We start from the raw sequence: 25,829 nt of genomic DNA on the forward strand, positions 1-25,829 counted from the left end.
GGATAAAAATAGCACTCACCTCCTAGGGTTGTTGTGAAGATCAAAGGAGATAATAATTATAAAGTACTTTGCATAATGACTGGCATGTAGTAAGCACTATTAATAATGATAGCTAGCATTGATATAGTGCTTATCTCATTTTATTTTCACAATAACCCTGGGGATATATTTATTTTCATTTTTGCAGATGAAGAAATTGAGTCTGATAGAGGTTGTGATTTTTTTCCAGGGCTACATAGCTAGGGATAGCCAGGTAGTTTAGTGGATAGAGTGCTGGGTGAGAAGTCAGGAAAACTCAGCTTCCTGAGTTCGAATCTGGCCTCAGACATTAGCTGTGTGACCTTGGGCAAATCATTTAACTCTATCTCATTTCTTCCTCTGTAAAATGAGCTGGAGAGAAGGAAATGTCAAATCATTCCAGAATCTTTACCAAGAAAATCCCCAGTTGGGATCATGAAGAGTTGAGCATGACTGAGTTGATTGAATAACACCGCAACCAGCAAATAAGTATCTGAAACCACATTTGAAGTTGGGTCATCTTAACTCCTAGACCAAAGCTATATCCACTTAGCAGACTCTGGTAAAGAATATAAATGCAAAAATATAAAGACTTTTTTTTTTTATCAATCTGGGTAGCAAGATCAAAACCTGTCAATTAAGTCAAAATAATGAAGCTGGAGGAACATTTGAAATCATTTAGTCTATTTTAGAGAAAAGGTAATTGAGAAAAGTAGCAAAGCATCTTATACATGGTCCCACAACTAATTATTGGTGACTTGGGGACTAGAATTTCATCTCTCTTTTGATTTAGTTCAATGCTTTTTTCTTTTTTAACCATTAGTATAGTCTTTCACCAAGGTGAACTGCTTGATAAAGTGCTGGACTTGGAGTCAGGAAGACTTAATTTCCAGAATTCAAACCTGGTTTCAGACTAGCTATGTGATCTGGATGAGTTACTTCTTAACTCTGTTTGCCTCAGTTTCCTTTTCTGCAAAATGGTGATAATAATATCACTCACAACCTAAGATTGTTGTGAGCATCATATTTGTAAAGTACTCACAACAATGTGTGGCCCATGGTAAGCTCTATATAAATATTAGCTATTATTCTTTCACCAAAGCAGAGAGATTGTAACATGTGCACCCCACATTTGACAATGTAAGATGGTTCTGTCCATACCTAGAAAGGAATTATTATGTCAATTATGGAGTATTAACAGGCAAACATTTGTAAGGATTTCTTTAGTAGGGGAGAGAAAACTGATTTTATAATGAAAGGATTTGGGTTCATATCTTATCCCTGGTATTTACCACTATATGAGCTTGAGCAAATCACATCACCTCCCTGGATCTCAGTTTCCTCATATGTAAAAAAAGAGAGGGTGCTACTAGATGACCTCTGAGATTGCTTCAAGTTTTGTATCTATATCTATGAACTTGTAATTGAAAGAATCATTCTGTCATAAAGATAATGTAGAAAGGGAGCAAATAACTTTGGCCATTTCTAGGGTTCCCAGATTATAAAATGGGGGGATTATTTCATTTGTTGTTCAGCCATTTTTAGTCAATTCAGCCTGATTCTTTGTGACCCCACTTGGGGTTTTCTTGGTAAAGATCCTGCAATGCTTTGGCATTTCCTTCTCCAGCTCATTTTACACATAAGGAAACTGAGGCAAATAGGGTTAAATAACTTGCTCAGGGTCACATAGCTAGTAAATGCAAGGCCGGATTTAAACCTCTGAAATAAGTCTTCACAACTCCAGGCTCCAATTCTATATACTGTGGTACCTAGCTGCCTATTAAAAATAATAAGTAAAACTAATTGGAAGGGAAAAATCACAAAAATCAATGAAAATGGTGGTAATGGGAATGCAAATAACCCCGGGCAGAGGAACCAAAGAAAATGCTGACACTGCAAAATCTTCCTGGCAGCAAGGGGCCACATGTAGAAAGGAGGTTGGCAGCTTTGAGATGCCCCAGACTGGCAGCCATCCAGAAGTATGTTTAGAGGTAGAATGCACATGGGATTTAAAGTCAGAATAAACATAGGTTTGATATCCCACTTAACACTACACAAGGTAATTATAGGCAAGTTGCCTACTTTCTCTATTTCACTTTTGGTAGAATGGAGATAATCAGAGGGTTTTTGTGTAGCTCAAATGACATTATATAAGTAAAACATTTTAAGGGAAAAATATGGTACAGTGGAAAAAGCACTGAGTTTGGAGCCAGAGGATCTGTGTTCAAATCCTTCTTGAAGGTGATCCAGGACTCATTAAAGCACTATGAGCAAGAGCTCTCTAAAAATAATTTGCATTTGATTTTTTTTTCTGCCTGGAGTGTTTCCCCATAATTCTCAAATCTGCTGCATTGTAGGAGGATGGGAATTTCTAAATATGTGATTAATACTGACTCAAACACCTACCATGTTTCTAAAAATATCTTTAAATAGAACATCCTAGAAAGGAGTGTGTAGGATCAGACCACAATCCAAAAAGAGATATCAGAAGGTGCTGGAGTAGTTGTTGAGTTACCAGATGAAGCTATCAGAGGCTCGAGTGGTAGAAGCTCAGGTCCCCTATCCTGGCTAATGCTGGAACTTGATAGTTCTAATGGGAGTCCATTGGTCTTCGGGGGGTCCAAATATGATGAAGATTTAACGTGGCTTGTTTGGCTTATTTCAGGCAGAGAAGAAGAAGAATTTTGTCAGGAAAAGTCTTGTCATTGGAGAAGTCCTTTCCATAGCAGACATGGCGACAGGGGTAAAGGTAAGAGAGAATGGATCCCTAATAGAATTCCACTAACTCAGAGAAAAATGAATTTGTTGGAACTGATTTTCGGTCAGCATGTATGTAACTCACACCCATCCCTCATTCATGTAATCACCGTTGATGTTTGTCCTTTGTTCTTGAAGAGCTCCACGACATTAGGGACATGATTCCTTGACATGCAAGTGAATTGGATTTAAGTGAGGGAAAGCTGTGTGACATTGGAGAAAGCATTAGATACAGTCAAGAAAACATGACTGAAGGATTCTGGACAAATCATTTAACATATATTTGCCTCAGGAAACTCCTTAAAATCTATTTTAGGCTGATTGTAAGTTGTATTGGTGAAGGGAGTTCCTACATTGGGACTACTGAAGATGTCACAAATCTTTTGTATTCTATCATTTATTCATTCAACAAACAACAACATCAACAGTAATAATTAACCTGTATTTAGTTCTTACTATTTGCTAGACATTGTACTAAATATAATTATTATTTCATTTGATTCTCACAACTTTGAGAAATAGATGCTTTTATTATTTTCATTTTGCAGATGAGGACATTGAAACAAATAGGGGTTATATAATTTGCCCAGGGTCACCCAGCCAATAAGGCCTGAGACCTGATTTGAACTCAGGTTTTCCAGATTCCAGACCCAGCACTCTATCGATTGGATCGCCCAAGTAGCTGCCACTTATATTTATTGAGTAGCTGTCATATACAGAACACTGTAAAGTAGAGAATAAAGTATTCTGAGTTCATATTGGTCTGATCATAGTCAGATATAGTGTAACTTGACTCTTACGTAGTCATGTCATTTTGAGCTTTTTCGAGAGCAAAGAACAACAACTGACTGTCCTATGTGACAGAATGAGAAAAAGTTCAAACGAAAAGTCTAATAAGCAGATCAAATGTGCTGGTTGATAGCACTATGGCTTTCTTTATATTGTTTGCCCCAAGAAATCTTTACTGATTCTGTCTTTCCATCCCCAAGAACTGTTAATGACCTTTCTTTTCCCCATCACACTTCAAAAAATATGTTGCATCTTGCTTATGCATTTATACGTTAGATCATATTAAAAAGTACCTATTTCTTTCTTTGAATTGTGCTATAAAGACAGGAATTATATTTTAGCTAAACTTTGTCCCTTCTCCACTTCTATGTACACAGTAAGAAATTTAATAAATGTTTGTTAAATATAATTTAATTGAATTTAGACCAATTGTTCAGTTATTTTTTAGTTGTTTCCAATTCTTTGTGACACCTTTTGGGGTTTTCCTGATGAAATTATTGGTATGATTGGCCATTTTCTTCTTCAGCTCATTTTAAAAATGAGAAAACCGAGACAAACAGGGTTATATGACTTGCCCAGGGTCACAAAACTGGTATCTGAGACTGGATTTGAACTCAGTAAGGTGAGATTTCTTGACTCCAGACCGAACGCTGGACCATCCATTCCCAAATGAGGATAGGAGTTCATTAAAAAAAAAAAAACAAAAAAAAAAAACTATTACTCAAGTATCCCATGTGGCATATTTTGTGAGCTCAGGGACTTGAGAAAATAAATAATTCCTCTTCCCCTAAAAGCTGGGGACTTTTGTCTTAGATCTTCAATATTGACATGGCAACTTATTTTACTTGCTTACTTCCTCCTTATTTCCATCTCTCATACCCTCTATCTATGAATTTAGGATGTGGAAAATTAGGTTAAGGCTTGAGTGATACTTGTACACTCATTAAGAATGAGTGCAGAATTGATTCAAATGCAAATTTTTATCTTATGTCATCATTGATGAGGGAATATTTTTTCACTTTCATCAGCTTCTTAGATGGGGTAGGCTAAAAAGTCATAGGAATTTAAGACTATGAGCTACTTCAGGGCAAAGGTCTCTTTGTACTGATATATAGTAGGTATTTAATAAGGGCTTTTTGATCTGATTTGGAACAAAGGAATTTTGCTACACTGAGCCACAAGTTGATGGTAGCCCAGTATTTTACTGCACAAAAGGTGTCCCAAAGTGGACAATTTTCTTCCTCAGATTTTGGGGAAAGAAAGGAGCACAAGTTCTTTGGGGGGTCCTTGGGAGCTCATAGAAGTGAGCAGCCTGCTTGGGAATTGTCAGGGCATCCCAGGTTTCCCCACAGCCCTAGAACAGCTGGATTGCATTCACCCTCTTTGCTTGATTTCTTGCGTGAGCCTGGTTGTCAGCTGGAGGAGAACAGTGTCAGATCTAGAATCCCTCAAAGTCAGCTCCATCCTGGCAGGTCAGAATACATTTTACTTTTTCCATCAAAACTTTTATTTATCTAAAAGGCTTTGGGTGTCCCTGAGAGCTTTGGATAAACACAGTTGTACTCGAGCAGCTAAATCCTGGCAGGAGCTAAAGTCTGGCACGGGGGCTGATTTGCAGTGGAATGGGGAGAGAAGAGAGAGAGAGATGCCAAGGAAAGGAGCTTAGTTTGCTGAGCATTTTGAATCCCCAATCTAGTTTGGGAGAGATCCCAGGGAAGGCTTTAGATGGGCCAAAAAAATTGATGCAATCTGGAAACACTTTACTGTTGAAAGAAGTGTGACGTGCTTCCTTCTCTTCTTCCTAATGACTTTTGAGTTTTCTCTCTCTCATTTAGATGTTCTCATTATTGTTCTGCATTGGCATTAATGGGCATCTTGGTGCCACTGCCCCTCCCCTCCATAACCCCCAACTTTTAAGGTGTCAGGAGAATCTCTTTCCCTCAGGGATGAAAAGATTGCCAATCATCTCTGTTTCCTCCGAAAAATGAGCAGAAAATCAAAGTTTCCTTATATCTCTAAGTCAGCTGAGATATCCTAGAATTCATGTAGGGAGCCTATTAGTCTCACTACTCTATAAATGAGTTCCCAGGGAACTGGATCTGTACAATGTGGCTGGGGTTCCAGGAGTCCCTAAAAAAGGAAGCACAGGTGATGAGTCATCTATGGCTTTGTCCAATGACCTAAATCCATCCTATGGTCTGCCCCTTTCTTCTGCCCATAATGATCCTCAGGCTCCAATGACTACAAGGAACTCTTTTTATTGTATTTACTCAATTTGCTGTTGTTGTTGTGTCCTCATGACCCTATAGATCATAACATGCCAAAACCTCCCTTGGGATTTTCTTGATAAAGATATTGGAGTAGTTTGATATTTCCTTCTCCAGTGGATTAAGGCAGACATGGAGGTCACACGGCTAAGTGGCTGAGACCCGATTTGAGATCAGGAAAAAGTCATCTTCCTGACTCCAAGCCCAATGTTCTCTCCACTGAGCCACTCAACTGCCTCTATTCACTCAACGTTGTTGTTGCTTTGTTGTTTCAGTTATCGACTCTTCATGACCCTATTTGAGGTTTTGGCAAAAATACTGGAGTGATTTGCCATTTCCTTCTCCAGTTCATTTTTACAGATGAGAAAACTGAGGCAAACAATGTTAAATGACTTACAACTAATAAGTATCTGAGTCTGGATTTGAACTCAGGACTCTAGCATTCTATTCACTGGACCACTTGTGTGCCCATTCACTCAATTATAAAACCCTTAATAAAAGTAAAGCTCTTCTTGATTGACTTATGGGGACCTCAGTTTCCTCCTTTATAAAATGGGAACAAAATCACTTATATCACATATCTTGCAGTATTGTTTTGAGGAAAGTATTTTGCAAGACTTCAAGTACTATGTACCTAGTCATTCATATGTTCTTTCCTCCATTAGAATGTGTGCTTCTTAAAAGCAGGGACTGAGTTTGAGTTTTTTCTTTGGTTTCTTTTTTGTCTTTTTTTTTGATATCCTATCCCAGTGCCTGGCATATGGTAAACAATAAATATTTGTTTACTGACTGATTTTCACAGTCTGTGGATTTGTGGTTGTCACCAAGGCCATCATCCAGAGCAGGGATCATCCAGACACAGCTGTAACCCTTTCTGTAGACAAGTGAAGACAGAGTGGTGAAAGGGAGCTTTCCAAAAGAGACACCACATCTAAATGGAGATCATCTCCACGTAAGCATTCACTTTTTCCATTACTTCATCTCCCATTGCATCTAAGGCATGAGTATGCCATTTTATTGTCCTCAATTACTGATGCAATCAGATAAGGAGGAGGATGCTGGATTTTCATCCTTAAAGATGATGCTCCTGGTGCACCATCAATGGAGTACTTGTGCCCAGTTTGTCTCCCCATTTCTACTCCATTCTCCTTCCCTTAACATAAACAGTCTGGATTTGTGAGATGTTCAGTCAGGAATTGCTAGAGATATAGTTTATTCCCAAAGCTACCTAGCCTTCATCATACTTATGATCTCAGTTTCTTTAGCACCAATATTTTAGTTGACCTTCTGACCCATGGAGAAAAGACTTAAATCAGCAATTATGTTGGTGTTAGCTAAAAAAAGTAGAGACATTAATTGATGGAACAGTAGGCACTCAACATACAGGATCAAACTAATATGGTAAGATAGTGTTTGGAAAATCCTAAGCCTCAGTTACTATGGTAAGGTCACATCACTTGTTCAAAAGTTCAAGGAAATTTAGGTATAGTATTACTAAAAATGGGGTTAACTTCTGGGTATGAGCATGATCCCTTTGATCCCACAGATTTTTTGCTATGTCACTGAATACAGATACTTCTCTGTACATCCTTGAAGGAGAAAGGATTCTGAGACAGAATCTAAATCAGACCCTGACACCAACACCATCCTAAGGAGAATTAACATTAACAAGATAACTGTCTTATTTCAGTAGACTTTGGGAGAAGACTCATGCAAACTTTTTCTCCATCTTTCATTATCTTGGTGGCCACTTTGGAAATTGAATATGGTGGGGAAGGAAGCAAAAATTAGAAGCACTGGGATAGAAAGCTTTTTGGCCACTTACTTGCTTTTCCCCAGAAGCATGACCTCAGAAGCAGATCTCTTGAGTTCTTTGGGACAGCAGTTCTAAAGGTGTTCTGTGGACTCATGGAAAACCCTTTCCAGGATCCATGAGGTCAAAAATTTTCATAACAATAAGTACCAAAGCCATCATTAACATTTATTAAGCTCTTACTACACGAAAGGTACTATTTTAAACATTGGGAATACCAAGAAAGGTAAAAGAGAGTCAAGAAACAACATGGAAACATCCATGTACAAACAAGCAAAGTACGGGATAAATATGAAATAATCAATAAAGAAAAAGCCCTAAAATTAAGAGGTATCAGGAAAGGCTTCCTGTAAAACTTGAGATTTTATTGGGACTTGAAAGAAACTAGGGAAGCTAGAAGATAAGGGTAAGGAGGCAAAGCATTCCAAGCATGGGGGAACAACCAGGAAAAGTACCTGGAATTGGGAGTTGGAGTTTCCTGTTTGAGAAATATTCAAAAGAGGTCAATGTCACTGGATCATAGACTGTAGGGTGATGGTGGAAGGGGTGTAAGATATGAGAAGACTGAAAAGGTGTTGGGGTGAGAACAATTTATGAAGAGGATTTTTTTTTCTGGAGGTGAAAGGGAGTCATTGAAGTTTATTGAGTAGGGGAGTGACATGCTCAGAACTGCATTTTAAGAAGATTCATGGGACACCTGAGTGGAGGATAGAATGGAGTAGAATGAAGGAGACTTGAAGCCAGAAGACCAGCCAGCTAATTTAGGCATAAAGTAATGAGATATTATGAAGGTGAAAATAACAGGGCCTTGGTAAAAGTGATGAGAAAGAGAGTGAGGAATCAAGAATGACATCTAGGTTGGGAGTCTGGATGACTGAGAAGATGGTAGTACTCTCAGAACTAGTAAGTTAGTTAGGAAGAAAGGAGGATTTGGGAGGAAAGATCATCAGTTTTGGACATGTTAAGTTTAAGATGTCTACAGGATATTCAAGTTCAAGAAGTTTAATTGGTAATTGCCAATGTGAGACTAGAAGTCAGCATTGAGGTTAGGGTTAGAGAAGTAGATTTGAGAATCCACTGAAGCCAATGAGAATGCTAAGAGTTATAAAGAGAATAGAGAAGAGGGCCCAAGGCAGAGGCCTATGGAATACCCATAGCTTAACGCTAAGATGTTTAAATTTAGAACACAGTAAATATCAATGGATACAGCCTGCAAAAACAAAAGCTTATTTGGGGGGAAGGTCTTCAATAATTTTTAAGAGTGTGAAGGTGTCCTGAGACAAAAAAAATTGAGAACCACTGCTTTAGCAGCCAGTTGCTTAATATTTCTGTGCCCCAGCTTCCTCCTCTTGAAGTGAGCATTATCAGCCTCACAGAGTTATGCTGTAGGAAAGCACTATATTAATATCAATTATAATTCTTGTTACTTGGGGTATGTAGAGTAGAATTGTAGCAGCAGCTGTGAATGGAAGTTGGCCACAAGTGCATCAATGGCCACTTGGTTCCCTTGCTTGGAGTCCAAAACCGATGAGGCTGTGGGATAACATGGGCCCACGTTTTCTAGTTATCTTTGTTCATATATGGCACCTCAACTCCCCCTCCTGTAATCATGTCACTGATAACAAGGGTGGGGGGTGAGTGAGAAGGTGTGTGACTCAACCTCTTCCTGTTAACAAAGTAATTCAAAGATGGTGCCCTATGCCTGTAGGTGTGAAGGATAGAAGTGAGAATAATGAAAAAAAAATGAGTGTGTGAAATAGGAGGGTCAAAGTTTAAAAATGCACATAACTAGTTAGTCCATGTTTAAAAATCAATCTAATTATCTTACAATACTCAGAGAAAAGATCTCAGTAGCTTCTATCTTTCATGACCCTAAAAAAGACAGGCAAGGGGTGAATATTATGTACTTGCTTCCGTTCTCTTAGATAATATCTACATGATTCAAAAACCTCTGGTTGATTTGGTCCTTTTTCCATTGTGAGGAAAGGCTGTTGCCATTAAGCTTATGAAAAATGCTTGATTTTTTCTTCACTCTTTGGTGGCCAAATAGTTAAAACTTTTGTTTGTTACCTTTACGGCTCCCCAAAGCTCAGTTTTTGTACTAGCAGCAGGTCATGTTTCTCTGACTCACTGAGCAGCCTGTCCTATTGGATGGACTGGATTCACTGGTATTGTCCTGGCTGCGGTTAGTGAATGGAATTTACAGATATGTGAGTTTTAGTACCCCATTTTATAGAGTTATAGGAACTGGAGCTTTAATGGACATTTTGATATCATCAAGTCTAACTCTTTATTTTATATATGGAAAAAAAGAGACTTGGGAAAGTAAATATAGCTTGCCCAACAGCTAAAGCTATATGTAGGAATCTCTGCATCAGAGGCAAATGCTCCCAATTTAGACCTCAGATGAATGGGATCCAGTGGATGGAGTGCCAGGTCTGAAGTCAGAGAAACTCCTTCTCATGAGTTCAAATCTACTCTCAGAAATTTACTAGCTGTGTGACCTTGGGCAAGTTACTTAACTTGTTTTCCTTAGTTTCCTTATCTGTAAAATGAGTTAGAGAAGGAAATCCAGTATCTTTACCAGGAAAACCCCAAATGGGATTGAAAAGAACAAGAATACAACGTGAATGGAAATAAGACAGAAACCTTTGGATATCCATTGGAGGTCACATCCAGGAATTCAGCCATGGAAGAAGAACTTCTTCCTTCTTATGTCTTCTTATTTGAACTAATTATTCCTCCTAACTGTTAAGTTCTATTGTCTCAACATGGTTGGAGAACTACCAATATTATCAGCATTTTCTAAAATGGATTCCATCTAAAGTTATCACCCCATGACAGAACTCCAAGTTTCCTTCCTTAGATTCTGTCAAGATCACTAAGCTAGTAACTCTGAGTTGAGATTTAAACCTATATCTTCTGATCACTTCTCTTTGTACTATACTGCTGCCCCTTCTTTTCTTCTCTAAGAGCAAAGAAAAAATTATTTAAAAGAAAGAGTATAGACTTGAAAAGACAGAGTGTACATTAAACCTGTTTTAGTTCATCAAGAGATAGATATTGTAAATCAGTCTTTAGAAAAATAAACTTGAAAAGTTCATGATTTAAGAAAAACAAACAAATGATCATTTGAACCAAATCTTTCTTTTCACGTTGGAGTTTGTAACATTAGTTGTGATAACCAAAAGTGATTATAATGTAGTTATAATCTAGTGATTGGGGCATTGCATGTCTTCCTTGACATCTAATTAGACATTGACGTCATCCTAATAAAATTCTCATATTTCAGAAAAGAAAATAGTAAAGACATGGTATAGTGGCAGCTAGGCAGCACTATGATGCACAGAGAACTGCATGTAGAGTTAGGAAGACTCAACTTCCTGAGTTCAAATCCAGCCTCAGACACTTATAAGTTTCATGATCCTGGGCAAGTCACAACTCTATTTGCCTCAGTTTTCTCATCTGTCAAATGAGCTGGAGAAGAGAATGGCATTTTTTGACAAGAAAACCCCAAATGGGTCACAAAGAGTTGGACACGACTGAAGGGACTAAACAACAATAACAAACGCATGATATATTTTTAACTAGAAGATCTGCCAGGAAAATCTAAATAGCTCTTTTGTTCATAATATTACATTAATTTCAAAATCTACAAATAAATCAACTACCTATAAAATATGATAACTTTTTTTTCTCTGAATTTTGGTATCCTGGGAAAAGCTCTAATCTCTCTACCCTATGTGTGTCTCTGTTTGAAGTCAAAGATCTCATCTTATACTTCTTTTTCATCCCCCGCAGGACCTAGATATTGCTATTGCTCACTAGATACTTGCTGAAGGAAATTGAATTGATAATTTAGGAATATTAAATATTACTAACAATGTTTTCTTGACTTTTTTTTTCCAGTGTGGCATAATTTACTGGTTATTTGGTGGGGCTGTCAGGAATCTTGGGAGCCCAGGACATGTTGCTAAGTGGTTCCAGCCACTCCAGGTATAGTATGGCGCCTCAGTTTTTCATTTAATTGCATTATGAGTGGCTAGCTCTGAGGAATTTGCAGGAAACTCTGTAAGCATGGTCAGCTTCAGAGTCCCTGGGAGGCAGCCTTTTTCTTGGGTCTGAAGATAAGCTACATAGAAAGAATATGAGACTTGTCCAGCTTTATACAGTACATCAGAATCAGAACTCAGGGCCTGAGAGAGTCTTCTTTTTCTGACTTAAGTAATGCTAGCTCTCTAATACCATGTTAGCTCTCCCTTGGTTAACTTTAAAAAAATAAAGAAAACTAGTATTCCCCAATTTAATTAACTTTACTGGATTTTTGGATACAGCAAACCTATACTAAAGTTTGTAAGAACTAACTTACTTAGTAAATACTAAGTTATAATAAAATTCTCAATGGCCAGTGCTGCAATGGATAGATCAGGTCCCTGAGGCCAGAGAAGCCGAGTTCAAGCTCCATCTCTGTGATCTGTGGCGAATCATTTAAGAAGTCCCTGGGTCTTAGTTTTCTTGTCTGTAAAAATAAAAGCCATGGCAATTGGGATCTCTTCTATATCTAAATTTATTATTCTGCAATGTAAATACATTTTGTTTTTGATCTTACACAGGAGCAGAAATTCACTGGGATGTTTGCTATGACAGAACGGGGTCATGGCAGCAATGTGAGGGGCATACAGACAGAAGCGACTTTTGATCTCACTGCTCAGGTAATAACTCGGTGGCTTTGTTTGCTAATGATATAAAATCCTATCAGTCTGAGAGAGAGACAGAGAGAGACAGAGAGAGAGAGAGAGAGAGAGAGAGAGAGAGAGAGAGAGAGAGAGAGAGAGAGAGAGAGAGAGAGAGAGACAGAGAGAGACAGAGACACAGAGACACAGAGAAAGAGAGTGAGTGTGTGTGCTGTCCCTGGCTTTAGATTAACTCCAGGTTCACCTGTCACTAGCATATGCAGATTGGGATGTGTGATTGGTATGTGTAATGACTGGTGCCTTCCCTGAGGCATTTCACTGTCTTCTGAAGCAGGAGGGGGTTTCTATTCAGGAAGAAAAGAATCTATGAGTGGTATAATGTATTTGGCCAAGTTCTCCTCCCTTGAGTTACTAAGCAATTAACTCAGCTGTCAAGAAGAAATCTCCCCGGTTTTATTCTGCAAAGGTAAACATAGAAGCACAAATCACACAGAGCTGTGAGGACCATTGGAGGTCGACATCAGGGATTGGTCAAAGGAAATAGGGATGTTTAGCTTGGAGGAGAGGAAACTAAGGGCACTCGATAGCCATCTTCAAGTTGTTGGAGGGTTAGCCCGTGCAAGAGGGATTGTTCTTGTTCTGCTTAGCCTCAGAGGGCAAGTCTAGGAATAATGGATGGTACTTGATGAAAGACAGATTTAAGCCTAATCTAAGGACAAATCTCCAATTTTATGCAGTTTTAATTGTTGAAAATGTGTTGCCTTGGAAGGTTAGTGGGTTTCCCCCGAGAAACTGTTAAGTGAAGTCCAAATGAACATTTATTGGGCATGTTGTAAAAGAGATTATCAGTGAAATAAGACTTGGATTGCATGGCTTCTGAGGTCTCTTGCTGTTCTGAGGTTCTTTGATAATTTTGTTGAGGTGTGAGAAATGAGGGTCGAGAGATCCCCTGGCCCATTGCAGCTTTTGCAAAAGAATTCCAATCCCAAATGCAGGCAAAGTTTATGGCAAAAATGGGTTTATTACATTGAGAAACGACTTCCTCAGTTGGCTTTCCTGATTAGGAATTAGCAAAGGTAGGTTTTTAGCAAAGATGGATTTACACTGAGAAATGACTTCCTCAGAGGGCTTTCCTGATTCGGAATTAGCAAAGGTTTGGGATTCTGGCTTTGTTCATATTGGGTTTTTGTGGCCTGAAGCTAGAATTTGAGGGGCTAATTTTCAACTCAATAAAGATCTCCAACTGAATTGTAGGTGAAAATTACTATAGGAGTTTCCCCGCTATGAACTGGAGGGTGGGGCCTCTCCCAAAGGCCAAGACGAGTTGAGATTTTAGGGTTTCTCTAACCCAGGTGCACTCTCCCAAAGATCAAGGGGGATACAATTTAAATCAATTTCATTTATTGTTATTTTCTCCCCTTTCCTATTTTATAGACAAAAATACTGAGGCCCAATGAAGTAAAACGATTTGTTCAGGGTCACATAACTAATTAGTGACAGAGCTCAAATTAGGATCTGTTTCCTCATTTGTAAAATGTAGATATTGAACTAGATAATCTGAGATCCCTTCCATATTTAAACTCCATCATATAATCTGCTTTACCATACTATGGTCTTTCCCATTATGCTGGAATTCCCTCTGGGCAGGTCAAAAAACCCCTAGGTTTAAGCTCTAGGCATATATTAGGTTAACACTGAGTCAAACATCATAATGTATTTACCCTTCAGTTTCTAGGTTTTTTTTTAAACCAAAGGAAGATTGCCTAACTTTTTCTGTCATCTTTTCTTTCCCTTCTATTCCTTTGTAAATGAGATAGATGGATTTATTTTGTATACCTTTACAGCTGTCAAATACTTTTAAGAGAAACATATATAGAAATTAAAACAAAAATTATTTAGTGAGAATGCTTCTGTGTGTGTGTGTGTGTGTGTGTGTGTGTGTGTGTGTGTGTGTGTGTGAAAAACAGAAGTGTGTTAGATTTCAAATCTCTTAGTTTAGTTTTCTTTTGGAAATCTGAATTAGTATCACAAAACTTTTATAATTTGGGAAGATCAAGTTGAAGAGACTTAATTTTGAGTTACTCTTTTTTACTTGCTGGGTCTCACTGGGTAGGGACTGAACATTGTAGCATTTGTGCACCATTGATTTATTTGGGAAATCCCTGGCTCCATGAAAGTCTTCCTGTGCTCATCTAATAAGTATTTATGTAACACCTACATTATGCTAGCCTTGCAGATACTAAGAAAAAATTAAGTTCCCACATTGAAAAAATCATGAGGACTAGATGGGTTGATATAAGTAATGAACTCTTGATCAGAAAATTGTAGTAGGATCATAAATCTTAAACATTAAGGGGCTTCAGAAGCCATCTGTTTATTTCATCACTCTCATTTTACAATTACATGTCAAATTTTTAAATATTAAATTAAAACAATTTTGAATTCCAAATTCTCTCCTTCTCTCATACCTATCTTCCTCCACCTTTGAGGAGGCAAGCAATATGATACCACTTATATGTGTGAAGTCATACAAACCATATTTCCATATTAGCCATGTTCAAAAAGAAAACACATATACACACAAAACCCAAGAGAGATAAAATAAAAAAATATGCTTCAATCTGCACCCACAGTTCATCAGTTCTAGCTCTCGAGATGGATAGCATTTTTCAACTCACATCCTTCAGAATTGTTTTGGATCATTGCATTGCGTAAAATAGCTAAGTCATTTACAGCTGATCATTGTACAATATTGCTGTTACTGTGTAGAGTTTTCCTGATTCTGCTCACTTCACTTTGCATCAGTTCACATAAGTCTTTTCTGTTTTCTGTTACCACCCCCTTGTCATTTCTTATAGCACTATCCCAATCTTATTTCTTATAGTCCATCCCACTCACATGCCACAATTTGTTAAGCCAGTTCCCAATTGATAAAGTTGCCCTTCTTGTAAGTAGTTTGCTGTAGGTTAGCAGATAGTGTGCATCTTCTTATGGAGAAGAAGAGAAGGAAGGAGGAGAAAAATTCATGATATAATAGAATAAATACTGGCCCTGGAGCTAGAAGAACTGGTTCCAAGTCCTGGCTTTGGCACTTTGCAGCTACCCTTCTGAGACTTCAGCTTTTTCATCTGTAATATGAGAGAATGGATTAGATCATCTCTGAACTTCCTTTCAACTTTAATAGTCCATGATTCTAGCTAGAATCTGGGATGTGATATAAACCTTCCCTGGATGAATACATCATAAACAGCATAATTATCATGTTGATATTGGGTATTTTTCAGTTGAATATTTCACTGCAGTTCATCCTAAAACCTGTATGACCTCAGTCATGGGCAAAGGGGTATCAGATACAAATATCCTTCTCAAAGTTATTCTGTAGCCTTCTCTCTTCATCACATTGGTAGAAGGGGAAAGAAGGGAATAAGCAATTAAATAACACCTACTATATGTTTTCACAAATATTATTTTATCTGATCCTCATAAAGATCCTGCAGATAGGTACTTTTATTATCCCCATTTTACAGCGAGGGAAACTGAGGCAGATAAATGTATGTGACTTGCTAAGATCACACTAGGCAGCACTGCACTATCTTGATGTGATAAGTGGTTTCTGAGTATAAGAAAGCCATACTCTCTTATTTTCTTCATTTTTTTAAGGATTGTGATATAGACTTTTTTTTTGACATTCCCCCCTCCCAAATTCCCTTCTTCCTCACCTGTCAAAAGAACTCTTATATCATAAAGAAAAACAGTAAAACAAAAGCATAACAACATAATAGTCACATCTGAAAGTACATGTGACATTCTGAATCTGCAGTCTTTTACTTGTCTGTCCAAGGAAGAAAAGAACTAAATTATCTGTTCTCTAGAACCAATATTGGTCATTGCCTATAACCTGAGGTTAATTGTCTTTTTTTTCCCCCCTGAGGCTGGGGTTAAGTGACTTGCCCAGGGTCACACAGCTAGGAAGTGTTAAGTGTCTGAGACCACATTTGAACTCGGGTCTTCCTGAATTCAGGGCTGGTGCTCTATCCACTGCACCACCTAGCTGCCCCTGGTTAATTGTCTTTTTAACATTTTCATTTGCACTATTATAGCCATTGTTGGTGATTGTCTTAATTTTAAAAAAAGACACTTTAAAACTTTTAAAAATTGAAATCCTCCCTAAGGCTGTTTTCCCCCTACTGAAGTCTTGCCTGTACTTGGGTCCCATGATCCCCAAATAGCAGAACCGATTTCTCTACCTGGTCTGCATTAGCAGATGGCACTTTCTGATAAGGGAGTTTAGCACTCTGAATATTAATAATGATGAGGTCCCGGTGAACTCCCCATTCAACCCCCGTGGGAGCCAGGCAGAGTACAAATCCATCATCAACACAAGCCCCTGAGAACTGACATTATAGGGAATGAATTTTTCCCTTCACTGGGTTTTTGCGTTTTCCTCTTCATTTTCCTTTTAAAACGTTGGAGCATATCATATCAAATGAGCCTTCTTTCCCTTGAGCACTATTGAAATCTTTTACATTCTCTGGATAGTGGTTCCTTTAGGTTTGTCTTTATTAATTTATTTATTTACTCACTTTGGGGGGTGGGATGGAAGTGATCTGGAAGGAAGAAAGTTTTATATGAAAAGCTTTGGCTAAAATTTGAGATTGGGCAGAGAAGGTAAATGAATCTATAAAGCCTTTGGCCAACACTTTTTTTTAATTGACCATTTTGTTGGCCTGCTACAAATAATTAATAATAATAACAGGCACACATGGTATACATTATTTAGATACAGCTGTAATGCTTGCATTCTGGCCTATGCAGACTTTCCAAAGGCAGGGCTCAGCCAGAAATCTCAAGCCCTCTTTCTAAGGGTATATCAGATGTTTATGAGGAGCTGACCCAGTGTTCTCTCCCACACCATACCAGGTCTGCACTGTCAAGTCAGGACTTTTGGTGGTAGTGTTGTTGCTGTTTCCAGTTGAAAGGAATATTCCATGGGACTATTTTTTAAATTGATTTTTATTTTAAAATTGTAACCCGTTTAAAATCACACCTCCAGCTGAGAAGTACTTGTTGACTTGATAAAACAATGTCTTCCTCTGGAGATTTCTTTGAAAAAGATTCAGCCTGTCCATTTCTGTTTCTAAAAAGGTCTTGCATATGTTAAAAGTTTCCCTGTGCAAACATGTGTCAGTGAATGTTTTCTTAGGCTCCAGGACTGTGTTTCTTGGCCAGAGGGAAAGTGTAGCCTCTATACTTTTAGAATTTGAAATCTGAGATAATCTTGGTGTGATCAATAGCATGTTAGTTTAGTTCAGCCAGATCTTCAATATGGTCAATCCCAGTTAAATTGAGAGGGATTAGCTCATCATGCTTAGGAATCAGTCAGTTTTCCCTGGACCCCCTACCCCAACCCAAATCCTGCAGCAGGAACATGATATTTCTTTCTAGGCACAAGGTCCAGTTAGCTCATGTTTCAGTAGTCACCTAGGTGGCTGGACTGTGACAGAATACAAAGAGAAGGGGATAAAACAGGAGAATACTTAAGATTGAGGATTTGCTCTTGTCCTGATGTCAGAGTGCAAGATTAGAAGGCAAAGAGATCTTACAAAAGGACCATCAAAGGGGATGCCCTCTTTTTATCTGGGTACCAATTGCCTTAACCTCAATTCCAACTCTAACTTCTCTTCTCAATTAACTTCAGTATCTCCCTTTTGCCCCTAGGATAAATCCTATTCAACCTGATCTCAACCTACCTGTCCAGCTTTTGGGGTCATAATTTATCCCTAGCACTTTGACATTCACACATCTTGGCCTTCTTTGTTCATCACATACAACATTCCATCTTTTTAAAAAATTTATTATAGCTTTTTATTAACAAAACATATGCATGGGTAATTTTTTAACATTGACCCTTGCAAAAACTTCTGTTCCAACTTTTCCTCTCCTTTTCTTCCCTAGATGGCAGGTAGTCCCATGAATAGAACATTCCATTTTTACCGTTCTACTGGTCAACCCCCCTGCCTAGAATATACTCCCTTCTTTCCACCACCTCATGAAAACCCTCTCTTTCTTCACTATCCAGCTCAAGCATTATCTTTCACATGAAGCCTTCCTGATCTTCTAATTGCTAGTTCCTTCTTTCCCAAATTACTTTGTCTTTAGCTCCTTTTTATTTCTTCTCCTTAAATTCATTGTTATATATTCTTTTTGCCTCCCCCATTAGAATATGAGCTTTTGAGTAGAGATTATTTCTTGTCATTTGTATCCCTAATGTCTTGCATTTATGCTTGGTGCATTTTGTGTGGTCATTTCAGCCACTCCTGACTCTTTATGACCTTATTTGGACTTTTATTGGCAAAGATACTGAAGTGGTTTGCCATTTCCTACTCCAGCTCATTTTACAGATGAGGAAACTGAGGCAAAAAGGGTTAAATGCCTTGCCCAGGACCACACAGCTAGTAAGTGTCTGAGGTTGGATTTGAATTCAGGTCTCTCTGATTCTAGATCTGGTGCCCTATGCTGTGCCACTGGCACATGGTAGGTACTTAACAAATATTTGTTCATTGATTGATTGTGACTAAATAAGGTTCCTTTTAGACTGCTATGAATTTGACTCAGGCCAGTTCAACACTTAGTGAGCACCCACTATGAACAAAGTCCTGGGACTATGATAGCAAAACAAATTGCACACTGAAAGCAAGAAGCTTCTATTCTGTGGATTTGGGAGAAATGCAATATTCATAAATATATAAAATATAATTTTCCCAAAATTGTATTTTATATATTTATCTGTATGAATAAGAGAGGATGGAAGCTTTAGAGAAAAAAAATCCAGTAGCACATTCAAGATTCTTACCTTGAATTGAACGAGATTCTTTTACAAGTGTTTCTACTTAAAAACTTGTATATTAAGCTTTTTTTTTTCCTGAACCATTTATTGTTATTTTAATTGGTCAAGAAAACTGAGAAGCAGGTTATGAAACATTCATCCAAAAGCAAATAAAGTGTCTCTTTTCATAAAGATGGAAAGTGTACGTTCCAAGGTTTTAGACAGTGGGGAGTGAGTAATGTTGTCTAGTAGTTTTATTCTTCATTTAACCAAGAGGGAATCTTGGATAGTCTGGGGAAGCATTGGTCTTTGATTAGATGGCTGAGTGTTTCCAATTATAGAGACCCCAGGTCATAAAGGAGGCAGCTATGACCCTAAGTGGTGGGGTGGGGTTAGGCAGGAGACAATAAGGAAGAGCACAAGGAGGCAAGGGACCATACATGGAATAAGAACAGACCAGGGATGTGGCTGCTACTCAGTAAACAACCCCTAGTCACTGGGGAGTTTCTCCTTCTCTGACCTTTCTGGTATGGTTAGGAATGTGGGAAATATGTGAAAAGAAAAGATAACTTATACAGTGACTTTTAGAGACCATATTGTTTTGTTTTTTTAAATCTGCTTACCTTGATGTGAAAATGAAAATTAAGGAACTGAATTTAGTCATTCCTAACACAATCTAATGAATATCATTATTATAATAAGCTCATCTGGGTTGCAAAGCATGAACTTAGTCCCCAGGATATTTCTAACCTCAGTTATCTTCATACTGAAAAAGTGATGGAAGAAGTGGGAGTAACTTCACCCTTATTATTGACTTCAAATATGAAAACTCGTGAAAACTGTTTGAAAAGCTTAATTAGGATGAATTTTTCTGATTGTTCTATTATGATTTTAAAAATGCTTCTCACCTATTTCAGGATTTGAACTATCAAAGGAGCAGCGTTAGAGGTCAAAAGAACTTTAGTTCAAAGCTTCTTAAACTATGGGTCTTGACCCCATGTGGGATCACATAACTAAATGTGGGGGTTAGGAAATCATGATTTATTATCAGTAAATGTTTGATTGTTATACCTGTTTTATATACTCATGTACCTGGGGGTCATGAAAAAATTTCTCAAGTGAAAAGGAGTTACAAATGGAAAAAGTTTAAGAAGTCCTGATCTTGCTCAACCCTTTCATTTTATGGATGGGGAAAGTGAGGCTTATCAAAATTAAATGATTTTCCTAACTTCATACATTGTAAATAGTAAAGGCAGAATTTGAATCCAGGCTTACTGATTCCTTTATTTTTTTATTTTTTATTTTTTTTTTGCTGAGGCAATTGTGGTGTTAAGTGACTTGCCCAGGGTCACACAACTGATTCTTTTTTTTCTCTCTTTTTACATTTTTAAAATTAATTTTATAATTATAACTTTTTTTTGACAGTACATATGCATGGGTAATTTTTTACAGCATTATCTCTTGCACTCACTTCTATTCCGAATTTTCCCTCCTTCCCTCCACCCCTTCCCCTAGATGGCAGGCAATCCCATACATGTTAAATATGTCATAGTATATCCTAGGTACAATATATGTGTGCAGAACCGAATTTCTTGTTGCACAGGAAGAATTGGATTCAGAGGGTGAAAATAACCAGGGAAGAAAAACAAAAAAATGCAAACAGTTTACACTCATTTCCCTGTGTTCCCTCTCTGGGTGTAGCTGATTCTGTCCATCATTGATCAACTGGAACTGAATTAGATCTTCTCTATGTCGAAGATATCCACTTCCATCAGAATACATCCTCATACAACATTGTTGTTGAAGTATATAATGATCTCCTGGTTCTGCTCATTTCACTCAGCATCAGTTCATGACACAACTGATTCTTAATAAATTCTTTTTTCACCATACCAAATTGCCCTTGGGGGAATGAAATGATATTTGAAGTATTATATAAGGATAGCAATTGGCTTTGCAAGTTGTGGGAATGAGCAAGGTAGTACTATACTATAATAGTAGATCTTAATCACTGGATTGTTGCTCTTTAAGGCAAGAAGACACTGATATTTAGATCATCCAGTTTTTGCCTAAGCTACCAGATAATTGATAATCCTTCCTCTGATTTATCAAAAAAGGTAGCATTGCACAGTGGATAGGGCATTGGACTTAATGTTAGTAAGACTTGGGACACTCACAAGGCTGTATGATCTTTGACAGGTATTTCACTTTTCTGTTGCCTCAGGTTCTCCATTTATAAAATAATGAGGTTGGATTTGATGGCCTTTAAGGTCCCTCTAAGCTTTAAATTCATGATCCTAGGACCTCTTCAATTCATACTCCACATCATTGCCTGAATTATCTATGATTGTGTTAACTTCATGACTCAAAAATTTTCAGTCATTCAAGGCTTTCCAAAATTTCATTCCTATCTTGTTTCATACCACATTTCCTCTTGTAGTCCAGTGGTGTCAAACTTGACTCTGAAAACCATATATTAATGCTTTCTGTGTTTTATTGTTCTTTTATTTATTTTGTTAAATATTTCCATTTATTTTTCAATTTGCTTCTGGCATTGGGGTCTACAATGCTACTTTAGAGTTTGACATTTATGTTGTAGTCTTCCTGCAAGCCAAACTGATCTATCCCTTCTTCCTTATTTCTGTTCTGAACTCCAGGCCATTGCTTATACTGATCCCATTTGCTGAAATGGATTTCCCCTCTCTTCCCTCTATGGAAGTTCTTCCTTTACTTCAAGGCTAAATTCAAAGGCCATCTCCTTCAAGAAGTCTTCCATGCCCATCCCCCAGATGAAAGTCATCTTTCTGTCCTAAATAACTCGGAGTGCTGTACTTTTTCTTCATTTGGCACATCTCACTTTTCCCTGTATCCTAATAATTTGTGTACTTGTCCTTTTTTCCCTTAGATTTTTAAGCTCCCTGAAGTCAGGGGCTGTTTCAGTTTGATCTTTGTGTGCTTGGTGCCTAACAGCATATAGTACGAGATATTTCTTCCTTGGTTGCTTGAATTGAAATTGAATAAAGGGAAAAAAGTAAACCTTTATCTTACATTTCTGTGTAGGAATTTATCATTGACACCCCTTGTGAAAATGCTGAAAAGATGTATATTGGGAATGCAATGGAAGGTCATTATGCTGCTGTCTTTGCCCAGCTCATCATAAATGGAAGATCTCAAGGTTTGTGTTGTTACCCCAATTCAAAAGCAGCTTACATTTGTTCAGGGTTTCCAAAGTGTAGTTTTAAGCTTTAATAGCTCAAAAACTATTAATGTGCTTTATTACTTGTATTACTGCTTCCTGATAATGCCTTTCACAGACATTATTTCATTTGATCTCCAAATCAAAATGTTCCTTGTAACATCAAAAGTATGGCAGTAAATGAACATTTAGTAATCACCTTCTGTGTACCAGATGCTGGGCTAAGCTCTGGGCACAAAGCACAAATTTCATTCTCCTCCATGTTACATATGAACAATCAGGTTTAGAAGATGGAGAATATTTAGATAAAGAGACTTGGTCAAGTTCCCAAACAGGAGTGAGTAGTATGGCCAGGGACTAAAAATCTGCTGTCCCGATTCCAAATTCCATGTTCTTCCCCCCTGCCATATGCTTCCTTACTGAAATTATTCTATCAGAATGTTGAGGTTTTTGTGTCTGCCTAGCAAATGTATTAAGCAGCCTTAAAAATACGCTTCAAAATCCTCATCTACTCTTCAGTCTAGGCGGGTAGGTGGTGTGGTTGATAAAATGCGAACCTCAGGGCTAGAAGACTAGAATTCAAATTCGAATTCAGACCCTTCTTAACCATGGGACTTTGCCTCCCTTGGTTTCTTCATTTGAAAAAAGGGGGAAAACGATAGCACCTATCTCCTATAGTTATTGTGAAGATTAAATGAGATATTTTTAAAGCACATTACCAATTTTAAAATGCTATACTTTCTGTCCTAAAATTGTTGACAAGCAGTATAATTTATTTTTGTTTTTAAGTTATGTGTGTTCAGTTGCTTTTAAGATTGCAGACCTTTTGACAGTCTAGTAAAAATCTTCTCAGAATGATATTTTAAAAGCATAATAAAATACAGATGATTATAAAGGAAAATAATGATATTGAAATAGTTATAAAAATAAAAAAGTCAAGTTTTATGGAACCCCTAAAATCTACTATGAACCTATGGATCCTGGATTAAAAACCTCTGTTATAGACTTTATTTTGACCTCCCATCAGCTCAGTCATACAGCTGAGTGAATTTAGGAATCTGCTAATGATTCTGTGAATGTCATGCAAATCTCCAGTAATGGATGTGGCTTCATATTTTTTTTCCTTTAGAAGTATAGATTTCAGGAATCTCTCCATTTCTCTGACCTCTTTAGGTCCCCATTGCTTTATTGTTCCCGTGAGAGATGAAAATGGAAGTTTGTATCCTGGAGTGACAGCGATTGATATGCTACACAAAGAAGGTGAGTCTTCAAGCATTCCCCTCCCTCTGTACACATAGCTCCTGGGGACTTCTCTTCCCAGCCCTGAAGAAGAAAACAAAAATAAAATCGTCAGTCATCCAATAGAAATGGCTAAATTCAAAACAATAACATTCATGAAATCTTGTATAGATTTTGTGCAGAGTAGGTTTTTAATAAATGTTTGTTGATCAAGTTTTTCATTAACTTACTCTCCAAGTAAATCAAGTCAATAGGCATTTATTGGGCACATGTAAATAGAAAAAGAAAGACAATGTCTATCCTCCAGAATCTCACATTTTAATAGAGGAAGGCCATATATAAAAGGAAGCTGAAAAAGAGTGGTGGAATTCTTTATAAGAATTGTAGAAAATCCCCATCCTTACCCATGTTGCTGACTGTTTTTGGTCATCCTTGCACCTAAGACATTTCTTAGTACAAAGGGGTAAATGTATTTTTGCCCAATTAACTGTGTACATAATCCCTTGAAAATTATAAACTCCTCTGGTGCTAAAAAAATTTTCACACACTCTTCATGTTCCTTGCAGACCCAGCACAGTACTGTGTGTAGAATAGACACTGAAAAATTGCTTTTAAAATTTTCATTGTTGTTTTTTGTTTTTATGTTACTTAATTTATATTTCCCAAAGTATCTCTCTTTCCATCCTCTCCCTTTTAAGAAAAAACCACCCTAGTTCAGCAAAACTATATTGAAAAAAATGTGACATTAAATTTAGCATTCTATACTCACAGTCCCCCACCACTGCAAAAAAGTGGTAAGGGTCGGGAAGGTGATTTCTATCTCTCCTTTTGGGTTAAGTGTGGTCATAGCATTTGTTTTATAAGTGAATACTTGTTGAATGAGATTCAGCAAGGTTCACAGGCCCTCTTGCTTGCCATTGGCAGATCTTAGTCATGGGCAAGGGAAAGGAAAAAGAAAGTAAGAAGAAAGTAAAAGATTAGTAATATTAATTTAAGATTTGCCTAGCACTTTTCTTAAATCAGTTCACTTTATCCTCAAAACATCTCCTTGAGGTAAAGGCTCCAGGTACTATTTTTATAGAGAGAGCTTGGTATATCTAATGTTAAATGTTCAATTGTTTTGAGTTATATCTGACTCTTTGTGACCTTGTTTGTAATTTTCTTGGCAAAGATACTGGAGTAGTTCGCTATATCCTTCTCTGGCTCATTTTACATATGAGGAAACTGAGGCAAACAAAGTTGAGTGACTTATGCAGGGTCACGTAGCTGGATTTTGAACTTAGGTTAAGATGGGCACTGTATTCACTGTAATATCTACCTGTCCTTAACTAATAAGAATGCTAATGGGGAGTCAGGAAAACCTTCTTCTGACACTGTCTTAGTTGTGTGGGCCTAAGCAAGGCAGTGGACCTCTCTGAACTTCATTCAGTATCTTCATCTCTCATCTGTGAAGTGAAAGTGTTAAATTAGATAACCTACAAGTTCTTTCCAAGCTTTAAATCTATGGTCTTGTGATTCTTATTTTATAAATGAGGAAACTAAGATGGAAAAATCAATGGACTTGTAAGGGATGATGCAGCGAGTGTCAGAGGCCAGGACTGAGTCAGATCATCATGATCCCTAAGTCTGACCCTCCCTTTATTATATCACAAGAAATAGACACTAGAAGGAGAAAGGTTGAGTTTCACCCATTTCCTTAGGGACCACTAAATCTATCCCTATGCAGTATGAATGAAGTTGGGTACTTAGGAGGGCTCCTTCTTACTGGATACCCTAGTCCACTTCAGCTGATATGTACTATATATGTGTGGAAGATTTATATCTATCTATCTATCTATCTATCTATCTATCTATCTATCTATCTATATCTCTATATAGCTATATCTCTATATATGTATCCCCCTTAAGTGCCCAAATTACTACCTCAGATTGTGATGGAAATGTCAGGGAACTCTGGTAACTGCTGTAAATATATCAGACTTTGTATAGAGGCAGAGGCTTAGGTCCAGGTCCAGCGGAGGACTGCCAAATGAGATTGTAAAAGCTCCAGAAAGTCTGGTCTCATTTCTTCTCCACCACCAAATGAAGATCTATTCAATAGTGTCCCTTGCCGAATATAGAAAGATACCTTTCCAGCTTCAACTTCTAGCTTAAGCTTGCAAAAACAGACAACTTGGCTCCAAGCTGAGCAAGGAACTGTATTATAGACATAAGTAAAACCTTAGTGGGG

The 25,829-nt window shown here is 37.6% G+C and overlaps 1 protein-coding gene across 4 annotated transcripts in view; it reads left to right on the forward strand.

Annotated features, from left to right (window-relative positions):
• ACOXL (acyl-CoA oxidase like) overlaps nt 1–25,829 on the forward strand; it is a 508,474-nt gene that overhangs the window by 56,388 nt on the left and 426,257 nt on the right. For all 4 annotated transcript variants that reach the window (XR_012486063.1, XM_074287671.1, XM_074287673.1 and 1 more), the window contains exons 3-7: nt 2,684–2,767; nt 11,554–11,640; nt 12,258–12,356; nt 22,225–22,339; nt 23,534–23,620. Coding sequence is in view for 3 of the 4 variants with exons in the window: in XM_074287671.1 (XP_074143772.1) it covers nt 2,684–2,767; nt 11,554–11,640; nt 12,258–12,356; nt 22,225–22,339; nt 23,534–23,620 (472 nt within the window). In the remaining variant the exon portion in view is untranslated. The remainder of the gene's footprint in view (nt 1–2,683; nt 2,768–11,553; nt 11,641–12,257; nt 12,357–22,224; nt 22,340–23,533; nt 23,621–25,829) is intronic.

This window comes from Sminthopsis crassicaudata, chromosome 2 (assembly GCF_048593235.1).
Source record: "Sminthopsis crassicaudata isolate SCR6 chromosome 2, ASM4859323v1, whole genome shotgun sequence".
NCBI classification, from domain to species: domain Eukaryota; kingdom Metazoa; phylum Chordata; class Mammalia; order Dasyuromorphia; family Dasyuridae; genus Sminthopsis; species Sminthopsis crassicaudata.